Genomic DNA, 17,040 nt, shown 5'->3' with positions numbered 1-17,040 from the left:
GGGAATTGTGCACACTTTCATATGCTTATAGTGGAGTGGTGCGGTGCGGTAGCTGAATTACACATTCAAATTACACGCGTGAATTACAAGCATGAGTTGCAGAAGTGTATGTTCGAACATTAACCGGGGAATACTTACATGTACTCTCCAACCGCGCTGCCTCACTTCCACAAATCAGGAAGTGGTCGATCAATAAAGTGGAAGTTAGGGATTAGTCATTGAAGTAAAAAGCGTGGCAAGTCCTTGGCAACTTGCCACTGCTGATTTAATCCCTTTGAAGGCTGGAAAAAGCTTTATATACTTAAACAGGAAGGATAAATTATTTTCTTTTTCAAGAAAGATTTTTGATAGGGAAGTTTGGAAAGGAATCTCTCACGCAATCTTGACGGGAACAACCCGTCCAGAGAAAGAATTAAAGTATTTTTTGGTTCTGTTGGATTAACCTTATTACTCTATAGATCTTACGATATTAGTTTTAAGAATTTAGTATTGGATCAACTAATAATCCCCTAAGTGATGCTTTCTCTATTCTCATCACTTGTCTGCTTAATATTGTATTGATATTGTAAGGAGAAATTCTGTCTTGGTCACTCATGTAAGTTAAAGCGTTTATCTGTTGTTTTCTTTGGCACAGAAAAAACGCGAATTACAGTTAAACCAGAGGACAAAGTTGTTCCAGAGCGCGTCAACATCGACCTTCGTTGCCGAGCAGAGGCCGATTCAAGACTGGAACTAAACTATTACTGGAAAAGAGATGATGCAGTTGTTAAGTACAACTCAAAGATAGAGTGGTTAGAAGGAGAAAACGTTTTAAAAATCTCTGATATAAGTGTTGACGACGCTGGCATTTACACCTGTGTCGCTTACACGCCTGAACCTAGGAAATCGGAAGACAAGGCGTCAGCTGAAGTTAATATTAAAGGTTTGTTCTCATCAATGCATCGAGTGATTCAAAGTTTCAACGTTCCCCCCTCCCACCCCCCACGGGTATTTGAGCTTTTTGAAGATTGTTTCGTTCCGATTGGGGATACTCGAACACGGTTTGTCGGAGGTATTTATTCACAGATCTGGAAGTAGAAATAGAAGTAAGAGAGAAATAAGTCGCAGTCCTCAAGTTGTTAATTAGGTCAACTTTTAATCACTAACTTATCTGCAGTGATTAACAGCATCTCCTTTTTTATTCCCTCTAGGAGTTCCGTTCCCTCCAACGAACCTCAAGATAAACGAGAAAACGTGCATCAATCGGACAACAGTACTTGAATGGACTACCGTACCCTCCGATGATGCTCCCATTTTGCACTTCTTGATTGAACAGGAATCGAACCATGAACCGGATGTGTTTTATCTCATCCACAAGGAGACAAACCCAAATGCAACATCCCTCACGCTTAACCTTACCGGCTGGTCGACTCTGCGTTTCCGCATGAGAGCTGTAAACAGTTTTGGCCCAAGTCGTCCTAGTTTCTCCACAGAGGCTGGAATTTGTAGAACATCTCAGTTAGGTGTGTTTGTGTTTCTGTGTGCGAAAAAAGCGGTCAAACGCAATGCTTGCGCGAGGGGATCATTTTTGGGTGCCCGTGCGCCAATTTCCTGCATTTCGTAGGAACCACCTCTGTCTCGCAAAATAAGCGAAAGAAATCGGAACTTCCATAGAAATCCGTAAAAGGAAACAAAACTAGGGAGAAGAAAAACTCGAGAGTTTTCGAACACAACGCTTATTCGTGACTTCTTCCTGCTTTCCTTACAGCTCCAGAGAAATTCCCAGAGAACTTGCGTGGAGTACCAAAGGGGGCTAGTGAACTTGATATTGGTTGGACGGTAAGTACCTTTTGATTGGCCGAAGCTCACCACGTGACTTGAAAATAATCCTGGATTGCTTTGGTATTGCTTTACTTCGCTCTGTGATTGGTCCAGGAAACTCGCGCCACTTTCTCAACAAATCAAATGCAAAACTAAAACCAGGCGCGACTTGGTCGCCCGCGTTTTCCCGCGCTTTCGGCCATTTGATCATCTTTAATTTGAGTTCTTATTGGCTCTTGGACGTATTTTCCTTCCTTCTGATTGGCTGCTGTGATAACTTTGGTTTTAGTTTGACGACACTCGATCGGAAAACGCTCTATTGTAGAATTTGCACCAATTTTCATTTGAATTGAATAGAAGAATTAATTTTAATTTGGCAGAAAATGCCAAAGGTGTACTGGAACGGACCCGGATTTTACTATTTCTTGGAGTACAAAAAAGTCGAAGAAACGGCGAATGAAGATGCTCCTGACAAATGGCAAGACACCAGAATCCCCGTTGAAGCGTCCTCCTTTAAAATCGACAATCCTGGGTACTATGAGCTTTGGGAGTTTAGGATTCGCGCCGGGAACAATTTGGGCCCAGGACCCTTCAGTGCCATCGAACGATCCCGTTCTGGCCAAGATCCACCTCAAAGCCAACCGAAAGATGTGAAAGTGGGGAAAATACAAGCGCGCAGTGTGGAGCTTTCATGGCAGCCTGTTGATGCCCCGGCCAGAGGAAGTGTCGATGGATATAGGGTACGGGACTTAACTTACAGTTAGCCTGGTCCAGGCGTTTTGTTTGTAAAACGAAGCGCGTTAGTGCGCGAGCGATTGAAGCGGAGAAGTAAGAAAAGGGAGAGAGGTCTGGGTCGGGTCGCGTAACGACTCGTATCTGAATTTTTCGCGCCGTTCACTATTTCGCTTCGGTTTCTCCAACTGAAAGCCGGGAAGAAACTACTTTACAGACTCAAAACCAACATTTCTATATGTGACAGTCGGAACGAAGGCGATAATGTGGATAGATTAAAACAAATTTAAACAATTTAAATACAGATTCATAGACGGACAGATGTACTGTATTGTTTAAACGTAACTTGATAGTGTCGACTTGGAGGCCCCATCCTCGATCGTTAAGAAAATCGAGAATCGCAGATTAGTTGCGAGGTTTGATTTTCTTGGCTGTGAAAAAGTTAATCGCGGGTCAAGTTCTTTGTATCTTGATTTGATGATGTTTCAAACAGCGAATAGCTCTAAATATTTGTAAACTCTACTTAAGCCTCGATAATTGCATTTCCGTGGAGAAAGTACCCAGGGTCGTGTTTCGAATCTCGAGTCGTCGGAGTCGAGGAACTTCTAACTAAAGTTCCACTGATAATCTCTGAAGGTCTCTTATCTTTTCTTGTGTGTAAAATGTGCAGATTTTTTACTGGGGCACGAGCCTTTTGGCGAATGCAAGGAGAAGACGAGCCATTCCAAGCTATGCGAACTCTACCGATGTAAAGGGGCGAACTACCTCTTCAACGACAGTCTTAGACCTGAAACCTTACACCTCTTACACAGTAGCAATAAAGGCTTTCAACAGCGGAGGGGAAGGCCCAGCAAGTGATGAAACATATTTTTCCTCTTTGCAGGATGGTACGTTTAAGTTATCTTGCAGTAGCTTAATAGCCCATTTCCGAATTACCCTTGGCCTCTTTTTCAAAACGAGGCCTGGTGCTCAACCATTCTTGTGAAAATGAGTTTAATATGTATGTGAATGAAAACTTATTATCATATGAAAGGATGAGCACGAGGACTCGTTTTGAAAATGAGGCCAAGGGTAATTCGGAAATGGGCTATTTGTTTATACCGCATATGCGCGCCTGCGCAGTGAACATATATTTGAGCGGGAATTTGGAATGAGGAAACAGAACAAGGAAATGTATTTAATTTTAGCGTCCTTAAGATCATCGAATAAAAAAGTGATGTCAGATTAGACTGAAGTCAATTTAGGCAAATGCAATGCAGCGGTTTTACAAATGGGGGTTCTTGGGAGGTCTATAGAGGCATTGAAATAGCTGTTTTGTTCCCCGCGTCCAATCGCATTTGAGCAGGTACTCAATCCAGGCGTTCATTACAAGGGTTATGATGTCGGTCCGCATCAATCGGACAACAGTACTTGAATGGACTACCTTACCCTCCGATGATGCTCCCATTTTGCACTTCTTGATTGAACAGGAATCGAACCATGAACCGGATGTGTTTTATCTCATCTACAATGAGACAAACCCAAATGCAACATCCCTCACGCTTAACCTTACGGGCTGGTCGACTCTGCGTTTCCGTATGAGAGCTGTAAACAGTTTTGGCCCAAGTCGTCCTAGTTTATCCACAGAGCCTGGAATTTGTAGAACATCTCAGTTAGGTGTGTTTGTGTTTCTGTGTGCGAACAAAGCGGTCAAACGCAATGCTTGCGCGAGGGGATCATTTTTGGGTGCCCGTGCCCAAATTTCCTGCATTTCGTAGGAACCACCTCTGTCTCGCAAAATAAGCGAAAGAAATTGGAACTTCCATAGAAATCCGTTAAAGGAAACAAAACTAGGGAGAAGGAAAACTCGAGATTTTTCGAACACAAAGCTTATTCGTGACTTCTGCCTGCTTTCCTTACAGCTCCAGAGAAATTCCCAGAGAACTTGCGTGGAGTGCCAAAGAGGGCTAGTGAACTTGATATTGCTTGGACGGTAAGTACCTTTTGATTGGCCGAAGCTCACCACGTGACTTGAAATTAATCCTGGATTGCTTTGGTATTGCTTTACTTCGCTCTGTAATTGGTCCAGGAAACTCGCGCCACTTTCTCGACCAATCAAATGCAAAACTAAAACCAGTCACGACTTGGTCGCCCGCGTTTTCCCGCGCTTTCTGCCATTTGATGATCTTTAAGTTGAGTTCTCATTGGCTCTTGGACGTATTATCCTTTCTTCTGATTGGCTGCTGCGATAACTTTGGTTTTAGTTTGACGACACTCGATCGGAAAACGCTCTATTGTAGAATTTGCACCAATTTTCATTTGAATTGAATAGAAGAATTAATTTTGATTTGGCAGAAAATGCCAAAGGTGTACTGGAACGGACCTGGATTTTACTATTTCTTGGAGTACAAAAAAGTCGAAGAAACGGCGAATGAAGATGCTCCTGACAAATGGCAAGACACCAGAATCCCCGCTGAAGCGTCCTCCTTTAAAATCGACAATCCTGGGTACTATGAGCTTTGGGAGTTTAGGATTCGCGCCGGGAACAATTTGGGCCCAGGACCCTTCAGTGCCATCGAACGATCCCGTTCTGGCCAAGATCCACCTCAAAGCCAACCGAAAGATGTGAAAGTGGGGAAAATACAAGCGCGCAGTGTGGAGCTTTCATGGCAGCCTGTTGATGCCCCGGCCAGAGGAAGTGTCGATGGATATAGGGTAAGGGACTTAACTTACAGTTAGCCTGGTCCAGGCGTTTTGTTTTTAAAACGAAGCGCGTTAGTGCGCGAGCGATTGAAGCGGAGAAGTAAGAAAAGGGAGAGAGGTCTGGGTCGGGTCGCGTAACGACTCGTATCTGAATTTTTCGCGCCGTTCACTATTTCGCTTCGGTTTCTCCAACTGAAAGCCGGGAACAAACTACTTTACAGACTCAAAACCAACATTTCTATATGTGACAGTCGGAACGAAGGCGATAATGTGGATAGATTAAAACAAATTTAAACAATTTAAATACAGATTCATAGACGGACAGACGTACTGTATTGTTTAAACGTAACTTGATAGTGTCGACTTGGAGGCCCCATCCTCGATCGTTAAGAAAATCGAGAATCGCAGATTAGTTGCGAGGTTTGATTTTCTTGGCTGTGAAAAAGTTAATCGCGGGTCAAGTTCTTTGTATCTTGATTTGATGATGTTTCAAACAGCGAATAGTTCTAAATATTTGTAAACTCTACTTAAGCCTCGATAATTGCATTTCCGTGGAGAAAGTAACTAGGGTCGTGTTTCGAATCTCGAGTCGTCGGAGTCGAGGAACTTCTAACTAAAGTTCCACTGATAATCTCTGAAGGTCTCTTATCTTTTCTTGTGTGTAAAATTTGCAGATTTTTTACTGGGGCGCGAGCCTTTTGGCGAATGCAAGGAGAAGAAGACGAGCCATTCCAAGCTATGCGAACTCTACCGATGTAAAGGGGCGAACTACCTCTTCAACGACAGTCTTAGACCTGAAACCTTACACCTCTTACACAGTAGCAATAAAGGCTTTCAACAGCGGAGGGGAAGGCCCAGCAAGTGATGAAACATATTTTTCCTCTTTGCAGGATGGTACGTTTAAGTTATCTTGCAGTAGCTTAATAGCCCATTTCCGAATTACCCTTGGCCTCTTTTTCAAAACGAGGCCTGGTGCTCAACCATTCTTGTGAAAATGAGTTTAATATGTATGTGAATGAAAACTTATTATCATATGAAAGGATGAGCACGAGGACTCGTTTTGAAAATGAGGCCAAGGGTAATTCGGAAATGGGCTATTTGTTTATACCGCATATGCGCGCCTGCGCAGTGAACATATATTTGAGCGGGAATTTGGAATGAGGAAACAGAACTAGGAAATGTATTTAATTTTAGCGTCCTTAAGATCATCGAATAAAAAAGTGATGTCAGATTAGACTGAAGTCAATTTAGGCAAATGCAATGCAGCGGTTTTACAAATGGGGGTTCTTGGGAGGTCTATAGAGGCATTGAAATTGCTGTTTTGTTCCCCGCGTCCAATCGCATTTGAGCAGGTACTCAATCCAGGCGTTCATTACAAGGGTTATGATGTCGGTCCGCTCACGGAATAGTTGCACCCCTTTTCCCTTGTTTTTACTGCACCCACTTCTAATACTAAAAACTCACTGTTTTTTCCCTTATGTTGCAACTTGGCGTGTGTTTAATTTTTAGTCCCTGGACCCCCGTCAGATGTGAAAGTGTACTCATTTGCGTTGTACATCCTGGTCACGTGGGAACCACCTGTAGAACCCAATGGAATCATTACAAATTACCGAACGGGATCTGCTAAATACGAGGGTTCAGAGCCTAAAGATACGCCAGTGGAGATGACCGAGCTAGAAGCTTCGGAGAGGAGGTACCTTACTGGCAAGGAAGTAAAGCAAGAAGAACTGACAAACTATGTTGTAGAAATACAAGCCAAAACCGAACTGGGTTACGGTGAAAGTGTGAGAATACCCACTAAAACAGTCAAAGTTTCTGGTAAGTCACGACAAATTTGGAAAATTATTTCGATTACAGCGGACACTCTCGGGAATTGGAAAAAGTGTCCGTCAGAAGAACTGACCGTCTGCGAAAATTATTTCGCTCAGCGGACGCCAAAGAAAAGGAGGTGGATTTCCGTTTATACGGAAGAGTATTATGTCAGACTCTTGTTAAAGTCAAACGAACGGAGAGCTTGCTTTCTCGCGGAGAAATGGAGGTTTCACAAAACTGATCCTCATAGTTGTGTTGCTCTGTCATAAGGTTGATTTGAAACTTCAAGACAAATTTTATTACCTAGAGTTCATTATTATCGATGGGGTGTCCGCTCACGAGGAGAGCGCTCAAATAAGCAAAAAATCCGATTTTCTATATCACAAGTGTCTGCGTCCTTTCACAAGAGAGTGTCCGCTGTGCAGGGTTGTCCCTAATCGCCGGCTGTCGGCGAAATTCGCCGGATGAAAAATCAGCGATTGCCGGCTACATTTTGGCAGGCAACCGCCTGGTAAAGCTCAGCGAGCACTCCGAGGTTACACACTTACAATCGTTCATCAACTTTACGCCACCTCGCTTGAAATTTCAGCCGGCAGCGTAATTTCTTAGCTACAACCTTGCTGTGTAAATACAGAGTTTGATTGAGAGTCATTTAAATTGTCCGTAAGTAGAACTGTCCGCTTACGTGTCCGTGAGCGGAGAGTTGACTGCGCTTGCACGATGATGAACGCATTAATCTTATTTATATTTTTCATCCACAGCACCTGCTAAGCCCAAAGCTCCCACAGTTGAACCAACGGCAATTGACAAAGTCAAGGTTACTTACGAGTTTGATGTTGGTGGAGGATACACCCATGAATTCCTTGTTCAGTACCGACAGAAATGTAAGTTGCACCCTTGCATCAGTATGTATCTTCTTCGCAGTGTACCTTAAACATTTTTTAAGATTCTGACTGGAGGAATTTGCTTAACTATCGAGGGGCCAACTCTCGAAACGTCAGCTTCAAAGACTATACACGGTGGCCAGTTTACATTATCAGCTAAATTGTCTTTTTATACTCCTACTATTGCAACACATAGAAAGTTACTCCCATTTTACATGAACAATAAACTGATTTCTCTATGTTGTTGTTGTTGTTGTTGTTAGTGGAAGTTGAAAAGTTTGTAAACTCATCGTGGGTCAACTACTTGGGTGATGTACTGGATAAGGAGATTGATGGTCTGGAGTCTGCCTTGTACGAATTTAGGACCATCGGAAGAAACGATCAGGGAGAAAGTCCGCCGAGTGAAGTCACTGAAGCCAGATCCATCCTGGGAATTGTGAGTAAGTTCGACACGTACTTTGTGTGTTTGTACTAGAGGTCGGGTTCGAGACTTGGATACCAGCGGACTGTCAGAGAAATCTGAAGAAATGGCGGCGGGGGGGGGGGGAGGGTTTACTTGCGATTGACTAACATCTCATGCAGGGGAGTGGAATTGCTCGTAGTTGCTTTGTGCTACAGAGGGTGGGATAAGTTCCGGCTGTTTGCGCCTCTAAGCTCGAGTCTTGACTTTACTGCTGTAATGATAGGAACATTCTGAGAGGTTTGGGACGGATAATAGGGATTCCTCTACTCGAACTGGTACAACCTGACTGTTCCTTCTTCCCCCAAGCCTCCTATCACCCCTCTCCTCCCCTCCCTCGCCACCCCCCACCTTAGAAGAGGGAAACAGCAGGAAGTTGTGAATGATTTGGTACTAACTTGTTCTCTCTTTATCACTACAGCTGGCCAAAGAACAACTACTCCGATATACCAGAGTGCTTGGTTTATTGCCTTGTTGGTTCTTATGTATGAAACGCAAGACAACAACCCACCCATCCCACCCCAAGGGAGGGATGGGTGGGAAGTTAACGTTTCTTACCCCTTACCCTGCAGGAGACGGGACCTCCATTTATTCGTCCCTATCCGAGAAGAATAGAATATCTAAACTATTTCTTGATGTTTTAGAAAGGCAGCATATTCTTCTGAATTATTTTAAGACCTTGAGTGTTGGTCCGGCCGGGGCTCGAACCCTCGACCTCCCGCACATCAGTCCAGCGCTCTATCCATTGAGCTAACTTTTAAGAACAGGCGTCAATCACGGGTTAAAATAATGCACAACAGGGATGCCCAAGGCCATTCCGGACGGTAACATGACTATTATTACAGGCACTATCGTTGAGATTGATCTAATGACCTCATTTATTTCACACAATTAGCCGAGCAAGTTCCAAGAGCCATTCAAGGTTCCAATTCTTGGTGGTATTACTTTGGTGGATTAGTGGCGGTGGTGATTGTCATTTCGCTGATTGCCTGCTTTTTCTGCAAGTGTCGAAGGACAGGTGAAGCTCAGTTGTTTTGTTTTATTTTAGCTACCTTTGATTAGAGTAACAGAAGCTAGCTAATGCTTACATAGACTTTCTTTTTGTTTATGTCACCCCACACTTTAACTGTTACCTCGATCTTACCCTTTCAAGTCGAAAAAACAATGAAACGACCAAGCGGAAACTGCAATTTGTTAATTATTATTGTAATAATAATAATATATTTTGCAATATTATAATTAACATTGTTATTATTATCGTCATTATCGATATTGTTATGATTAATGACGGTATTTTGAGAACATTTGTCAACTCAGCTGATATTTGGTGCACATTGAAATCATGCTGCCGTTGTATAGCAATTTTAAAAGAATACTTGCTTAAATACATTGATAAAAAGTTTAATCCTTCTTTTTCTCCTCTCTTATTTTTTTTTTCGATTTAAATTGCAGCTATGGCTCTGTAAGTCAACTACTTTACCTTTTGTTCATCTAATTTTTACTCATGCCTTAATCCTTTCCAGGCTATCCCCATATTTATCAGTCACCAACATCACTATTTTTTTTTCGTTTTTTTGTGAAGCATTGTTTTCAGTTTGTCCAAAAAATTTCAATGTATTTCTGACCCCCCTCGTGACTTACGACCTTACATGATGATCGTAACAAAGATGATATCATTTTACTTTTATGATAATAATTATGCCGGCATATTTAACATTCATAAATTGCTGATAGAATCAACCTTATTCGTTCGTTTGTTAATTTTTTTCTTTCTTGTCTCAAAGTTTCTATGAATTCCACCTGTTTGTATCCCAAAACTCAATGTTTTTTAAATTTGAATTTAAAGTATAATTTTCCGGTTTTTAAACAACTGAAAAAGTTTCCGTAATTCATTTTAACAAACAACGGGGTAGTTTTTTTTACTCAGTCCGATCTGAGGAGTGTACTTACATAATGAATAGTTACGAGCGTGTTTTGTCATAAGTTAGGTCTCTAGTTTAGTGATAACTTTGTCTTCTCATCATCAGCAAGGGCAATTATCTCGGTAAAAGTCGGGGCAATCAATAAAATTACTAGCAAATTAATGATTTTTTTGCTTTCAAAAGCAAATTTTTTTTTATCACCGTTCTTTGTTTTAACCCCGAAAGTATGTAACGTTTCCACTTTTCAGCCCTGGTCAAGAGCAGGCAATTCAGATGGAGCCATTGGATGTTGAGGTAGATGGATGGGAGATTGAGGTGAGCCGTGTCCTGCTTCAAGAAGTCATTGGGCGAGGGGCGTTCGGAGCCGTATGGAGAGCTCTCCTGAGTTCACCGAATGGAAGGCCTGGAAACCGAACAGTCGCCGCTAAATGCTTCACGCGTAAGATTCCTTTGATTCGATATGTTGATACTTATATTGATTCCAGGGGTGCATTCTAGAAAGTTTAATACGGAGAGGGGGTCCAAACTTATCTTTCGACCAACGCACAACCCCCACTCTTCTTCGCTCACGGATATACACTGAACAAAAGGGAGAAAAGGCAAACAAATTGATAAAAAAAAATCAGCCAGTTAGGCGATCTTGTCATTGCAAAACTTTTTGTGCCGTGCATTTGTATTTGGAGTGAGATGAGGGGTGAGCCCGGATCTTCCCTGCGAATCCGTCACTGGATCCACTAGCTAGAGCTTATTTTCCCCCTGAACTATGTTTTGTTAAAAAATGCAATTATTTCCAACAGATCGTGACTTATTCCCATTTTTCCAGTGGTAGACTGTCTCGGGTTGAGGGGGGCATTCCAACAGACTGAGTGGACGGTGGTTTTCGATAGCATTTACAAGGTTTGGATGCTCGACACACGACCGTCGCCTGGGTCCCCATACGGGACATCTAAGTTTTCGCGCATGCGCGCTAGTAGCATCTCCGAACGGCGCCACAAGGCCATCGATTTGACACCTCTTTATATCTTTTACTTTCTCTCGATTCGATTATAATTTTGGGCTGATCACTGTAAACAGTTAGTGCGAGTTTTTTGTCGGCGCCCTCGTGAAGGATTTTGGTTTTAAAAGTTCGGATCTTCGTGGATATTCACCGTTCGCGGCAATATACGGAACAAAAGCGGCAACAAAAATGATTTTCATGAAGATGCTAAACAAAGAAAACTAAGAGTCCATTGGTAGGATTTGAACGTTAACTGATTCCAACCCTATCGACCCAGCAATGTCTAGGGAGAACTCGTCAGTGAGTTGAGTAACGTACTGGTTTCAAATAAAATCATCTAAATGGTAAAAGGAAGGTGTGAGGTTTGAAACCTAAATAGATTAATTCTCAGTATCAAGCTTGAAAAGAATGCATTTATCAGAATTATTCTCTTCATCAACATACCCTGTTGTTGTAGCAACTGCTGGAGAGGAGGGAAGGAAATGTTTGATGAGAGAAATTGAGCTGGGAAAACTTATCGGTGAAAACAATCAGCCAAACATTGTAAAGTTCATGGGCTGCGTTACAACTCAAAGTAAGTACTAAGTGTAAAGCATTTTTCTATGTATAAGTTATTAAAAATACTACACTACTTCTTGAATGAGCTCCATAACCAGAACTTCGTTGATCAGACGAAGTTTGTGGTTTCTATTTTTTTTGTTTTGTTTTGTTTGTTTCTGTGTGCGCGCACGCACGCAGTAGCTAGACTGTTCCTCTTTGAGAACATTTATCGATAGCCCTATCACGAAGATTTTGGACGCAGGACCAGAGTATCTAATATCATTAATCTTGGTATTCGAGCTGTCTTGCTTTCTCATTTCAAAAATTTAGGCTTAAGTCTCATGAAGGAAAATCCTTAAAATGAGTCCTCTTCAGAAACTTTTAATAGATATTGTGGTTATGAGCCTTGACTTTTTTTTTTTTTACGCCACTTCAAGTTCACCCTATTCTCATAATGGAATACATGCCATGCGGTGACCTACTTGGTTACCTCAGAAAATGCCGAGGAGTGAGGGATCGGTATTATCTTGGTGACGGAAGGGCTCAAGATTTGACAAACTACGATCTTGTGATGTTTTCCAAACAAATCGCGGCTGGCATGGTGTTCCTTGGATCGAGAGGGGTAAGTGAATTCCTTCATTGTTGTCATAAATCAATTCTAATTCCGAAAAATTTCTCAGACCTTTCAACTGTTTTCCAATAGCTCAGATGCTGACCAACATTTGTGGGTACGTTTCACTTACTTAAAGTCTGATACCCAATTTTGGGCCATGGTACTTTTATTACCGCGAGTAGGTCACTTCGGATGTCAAACTTATAGGGCCGGTTATTCAAACAAAGTTTAGTCGTTGTCTAACAAAACTGCGTTATTAACTATCTTCATTTTAGCCGAACCCTTTGTGTGAGCATTTATTCTTATGATCAAAGCTAAGAAAGCCGAAAACTTACAGTCGAGGGACATTTATTTAACTAATAGAGAAAACCCGACGCCCAGTGATTGTGTAAAACCGTGGTTTAGGTTGGACCTCGTTTGAATAACTAAACTCTATTGATGAATGTGTGAACTTGTCCAAAAGGTATTTTTACTTTAATGAGGAAAAGGATATGAGAGTAATTTTCATAATAGTTCGGTTGGAGCAGCTAAAATAGGATGCCTACTGAGGTCTGACTACCCTCAGAAAAATAAATGCAACGGTAAAATGGTCGGATATGCGCCAACCATATTAGATTTTGGCCTGTTGTGGGACACTCCGCTGCGCTAACAAGCACAGCGGAGTGTCCCTTGACAATTGTAACAAGAAACTACGGTAATGAAAAGAGCATATTGTTTTTCTGAGTACAACCGGTCTTCTGTTGGTTTTCTATATCTAAACTTCATTTTACTGTCATAATTATTATTAATGTGATTATCATAATTATCATCATCATCATCATTACTATTTTTGCCATTTTTCTTAAGAAGGTAAACGCCTTAGTCCTGACAGCCTCAAAGAACTATATTGGCCTGTCCAGTTGCCCTTTTCTCTTCGCACATGTTCAGACCTTTATCTCGCCGTTTTGTCATGAAATCAAATGATTTAAAAGCTTTCACGTCATGGATCTTTGTCTCTGGTAGATCATTCATCGTGACCTTGCGGCCCGAAACATTCTCCTCGATAACAACTATGTTTGCAAAGTGACCGACTTTGGCATGGCAAATCAAAGCATTAAATGTGGCCATGGAAATGCCAAAAAGGTAGGAAATGCTTTTTGTTGTTGTTGTTGTTGCTTTATTATGGAGCGTTCTAGAAGCAAGCTGTAAACGACAGCATTTTTTCAGCATGAAATTAACTTAGCTCGACCACCAACATGGTTTTCATAGTTCACATTAACTTAAAAAAGGGAAAAAGACAAAGTAAAACGCTAAACATCGTGGTATATAAATTTCACTGAGGTTGTTCGTAGAAAGTCTCGCGAAAGGAAACATGTTTTCTCTTTTCTGATAGGTCTGCTTGAAAGCTATTTTTAGGAGAGTGGCAAATTTATTTTTGTTTTTACATTTTTACACAATTATATTAAGTAGCTTCATACTTTGTAAAATATGACTTTGCAGAAGAAGGAAGATAATTTTTAAAGTAAAATAAAGTTCTGGGGAAGCAGACATCTTTTCTCGTCAAATGCTGCAAATAGCTTCAGTCGTTACTATCGCTACTACTCAGTTGCCCCCTTCATTCCTCTCCTTTTCTCCTGATTCAAGTTTATTCTTTTCCTCATTTGTCTCCGACTCATTCGATTGGAGGTTGTATGCATTGATCCGAAAGAAGTTTCCTTTGGATACTTTCTTTATTCTGCACTAATCCATCATTTTCATATGAGCAAAACCTCCTGTATGTGCCTTTCCCATTGCGGCCGTCTTAATTAAGTCTTTGTCTTAATTTGATCATGCACTTATTTTCTCCAAGATCATCAGTTCTAATAGATCTCGCCGTTCAAGGGCCCAAAAAATTTTAGCTCTTGCTTTTCTCATTTTCGTTAGCCGTTGTTCTCCTACTTGTTTCATCTTCTGCGCAAAAAAAATTGACAACTACTAAAATGCTACTTTTTATTTTCTCATACAATGAAGTACATGGAGGACCGACTATTCTTTTGGTGTTCAACATTTCACAGTGGTTTTGTTTGCGCTAGCACTGATTTTTTCTTTGCAAAATAAGAGATACTCAGGAACAATTGAAGAAAATTATCACAAAAGATGTAAAGCAAAAATAACAAAAAACAATCACAAACGAAAACAAAACAAATTAAATAACATTATTATAATGATAGTTTAAGAGAAGTTTTAATGTTTTTTTTTTCCGCAGGGATGTTTGCCAACCAAATGGACTGCACCAGAAATTCTGCTGGGAAACCTCGCCGGACTTTCCACTTTGAGTGATGTGTATGTATCGTGTATATTCTTCCATCACCTTAACGAAATGATCACCCAATTTGATTTTTTTTTTATTACTTCACATCCAAAATTCACTCGGCACTAACTGTGGAATATTTCTGATATGTTCACCAGGTGGTCCTATGGAATCGTTCTGTATGAGATAGTTACCCTTGGTAAGCCAAACTAAGTTCAATAAGAATATTTATAATAAAGGTTTGTTTTTACTTTTTTCCACGCCTTTCACTCCTGAAAATGTCCTTAAACAAGATAATATAGATGGTTTACAATCTCTTGCTTTAAGTTAGTTCATTAGTGTCCCAGTCTTGTAAGACTGATCAAGCAGTTTAACTACTCTTGTAAAAATGAACCCTATTAATGAGTTCCGGTCGAGTTGTATAACCTCCAGGCAAAAAGTACGACAGTTGTCGTTTTTAGGACAACTCCCGTGTTAAGTAAAGATCATCTGCTTTTTACACCTGAAAATCAAATCTCATTAACTCTGTTTTCATTTTAATATGTAGCAAGCTATTTATCGATAGTTAATCTCATGAAATGAAATGAAACAAGAAGTAGAAGACTTCCATAGTGTTCACTTGTTAGAGACTACCATCAAAACCGAACCAAAACGAAAAAACTTTAAACTACATTGACTCAGGAAAATTTGTATTTGAGCATCATCAAGCTATGTAAAAGTATATGCAAGATTAAGGAAAATTTAGATTTGGGCATCATCTAGCTATATTAAATGCGGACTTTTTTCTTGTTTAAAATGATGTCGAAAAGGAGCGCGATGTCTCAGCCACAGCAATTTCGTGGAACATGTTTATATGCACTTTTATTTGACCTGATAGATGTTTACAATTGTAATAAATTATTAAAATTATGGCTCACTGACTACAATTTCAACATCTTTATTAGTGATATATTCAGTATTAGTATAATTTCAGAGCTGGGTAGAGAGTTTCCAGCAATCTGATTGGTCGAGCGGTTCCTTATATGACGCTATATAAACCGCTCCACGCGGTTTATATAAAATGTTAAAATCAAATGTTAGTAAATGTTACTAAAGTGTTATTTTAGAAATTTCTCTGTTGTTCAGCTCTGAAATTATACTAAAACAGTTATTCGCCTCAGGTTCAGAGAATATTGTCGAATAACCCCCTAGACTTCGTCTCGGGGATTATTCGACGATATTCACCTCGCCTTCGGCGAATAATTGTTAAATATCACATGCACACGTCCTTATGCCTGAACAGGAGGAATTCCATACGATGGATGGTCAGAAGGCAGGGTGGTTGCAGAGGTCACAAAAGGATATCAGCTGCCAAAGCCTGATCATGTTGATAAAAAACTGTGAGTTGTACCTCTCTGGTGCGAAATCGACGTTTTCTAATGTATAGCCTAAATTTCAACACAGTACATCACAATTAACGTTCTTCTTGTAGAATTTTTTGCTGTGGCATAATTAACCAATGAATATAAAAGCTGTTTTCTTTTAAAAGTGTGAACTAAGAGCATAAGGTATTCAGCTGTGATAACGTGTGTCTACGTACTTCGACGAGATCAGAGCGAGTGAAATAGTGCCGATTTGTTCGATGACCCAAAACAAACCTAAACCATTATTTTCGTTAAAAGGGTTCCAGTAAAAGAAACTTCTTGCAATTCTTCGCATAGTCCAAAAAACGTAGTTGAGAATTGACCATCCTTGTTTAATTTCAGGCATGATATGATGAAACGGTGCTGGAATTTAAACCCTGACTTTCGTCCTCCATTTGAAAACCTGCGACAAAGAATGGACAAATACATTCGTGAAGAGGTTTGTTTTAAGAATTGAAAGCTTGCTGACATTCTATGAATTTTGAAGTCTCGTGGATTTTTCAGTACTTTGACACCATTTAGTATCGGGAGCAGCACTCGATGGTACTGGTTTTGTTCCCCATAGCGCTGTAAACAGCTCAGCTAGGACCATTTAGATCCCTAGTCAGTGGTGTTTTCACGCTCGTTATGCCGTCTACGCTCATTTCACGATTTTCAGTTTATAAATCCCTCCTAAAATCACAGAGGTTCTCAGTCCACTGTGGAAGTAACTTTACTTTTCAGCTTAACATCATAGTGATATAGTGCTGTGCAGCAAATGTACAACCCTTATTTCTTGCTTTCCACCCCAGACATATGAGGAACTACTTAATCTGGGAGCTTATGACAAGAAAAAATACTCCAGGGTTGAAGATCTTGGAGATGAAGATGCAGGACCGAGTGAGGAAGTTGCAAAGAAGGCTGCTGCTAAAAGATTGGGAAAATGA

At 40.7% G+C, this 17,040-nt stretch overlaps 2 protein-coding genes across 4 annotated transcripts in view; both read left to right on the top strand.

Annotated features, from left to right (window-relative positions):
• The window catches only part of LOC148729825 (fibronectin type III domain-containing protein-like), a 36,451-nt gene extending 25,726 nt beyond the window's left edge, over window positions 1-10,725 (top strand). For 2 of the 3 annotated variants that reach the window (XM_088759993.1, XM_088759995.1), the window contains 13 exons: window positions 635-922; window positions 1,191-1,502; window positions 1,748-1,818; window positions 2,181-2,540; window positions 3,203-3,419; window positions 4,434-4,504; window positions 4,867-5,226; window positions 5,889-6,108; window positions 6,724-7,032; window positions 7,788-7,910; window positions 8,174-8,350; window positions 9,266-9,388; window positions 10,541-10,725. In XM_088759993.1, coding sequence (XP_088616119.1) covers window positions 635-922; window positions 1,191-1,502; window positions 1,748-1,818; window positions 2,181-2,540; window positions 3,203-3,419; window positions 4,434-4,504; window positions 4,867-5,226; window positions 5,889-6,108; window positions 6,724-7,032; window positions 7,788-7,910; window positions 8,174-8,350; window positions 9,266-9,388; window positions 10,541-10,590 — 2,681 coding nt within the window. In that variant the 3' untranslated portion in view covers window positions 10,591-10,725. The remainder of the gene's footprint in view (window positions 1-634; window positions 923-1,190; window positions 1,503-1,747; window positions 1,819-2,180; window positions 2,541-3,202; window positions 3,420-4,433; window positions 4,505-4,866; window positions 5,227-5,888; window positions 6,109-6,723; window positions 7,033-7,787; window positions 7,911-8,173; window positions 8,351-9,265; window positions 9,389-10,540) is intronic. The other variant, XR_016001176.1, reaches the window with a different exon arrangement.
• A 972-nt stretch (window positions 10,726-11,697) lies between these two features.
• On the top strand, window positions 11,698-17,040 carry LOC148729824 (tyrosine kinase receptor Cad96Ca-like). The gene is made up of 8 exons (XM_088760847.1): window positions 11,698-11,863; window positions 12,267-12,451; window positions 13,445-13,564; window positions 14,667-14,743; window positions 14,870-14,910; window positions 15,994-16,090; window positions 16,457-16,553; window positions 16,906-17,040. The coding sequence occupies exons 1-8, from the start codon at window positions 11,698-11,700 to the stop codon at window positions 17,038-17,040; spliced, it is 918 nt and encodes a 305-aa protein (XP_088616973.1).

Source organism: Stylophora pistillata, chromosome 5 (assembly GCF_964205215.1).
Source record: "Stylophora pistillata chromosome 5, jaStyPist1.2, whole genome shotgun sequence".
Taxonomy (NCBI): domain Eukaryota; kingdom Metazoa; phylum Cnidaria; class Anthozoa; order Scleractinia; family Pocilloporidae; genus Stylophora; species Stylophora pistillata.
This window is presented reverse-complemented; position numbering and strand designations above follow the sequence as displayed.

Bases quoted from the DNA above. Each gene is read 5' to 3' on its own strand.
- LOC148729824 (XM_088760847.1), top strand. From the start codon at position 11,698: ATGCATTTATCAGAATTATTCTCTTCATCAACATACCCTGTTGTTGTA. The intron at 14,911-15,993 runs GTAAGCCAAACT...ATGCCTGAACAG, and splicing joins GTATGAGATAGTTACCCTTG to GAGGAATTCCATACGATGGA. The intron at 16,554-16,905 runs GTTTGTTTTAAG...TTTCCACCCCAG, and splicing joins ACAAATACATTCGTGAAGAG to ACATATGAGGAACTACTTAA.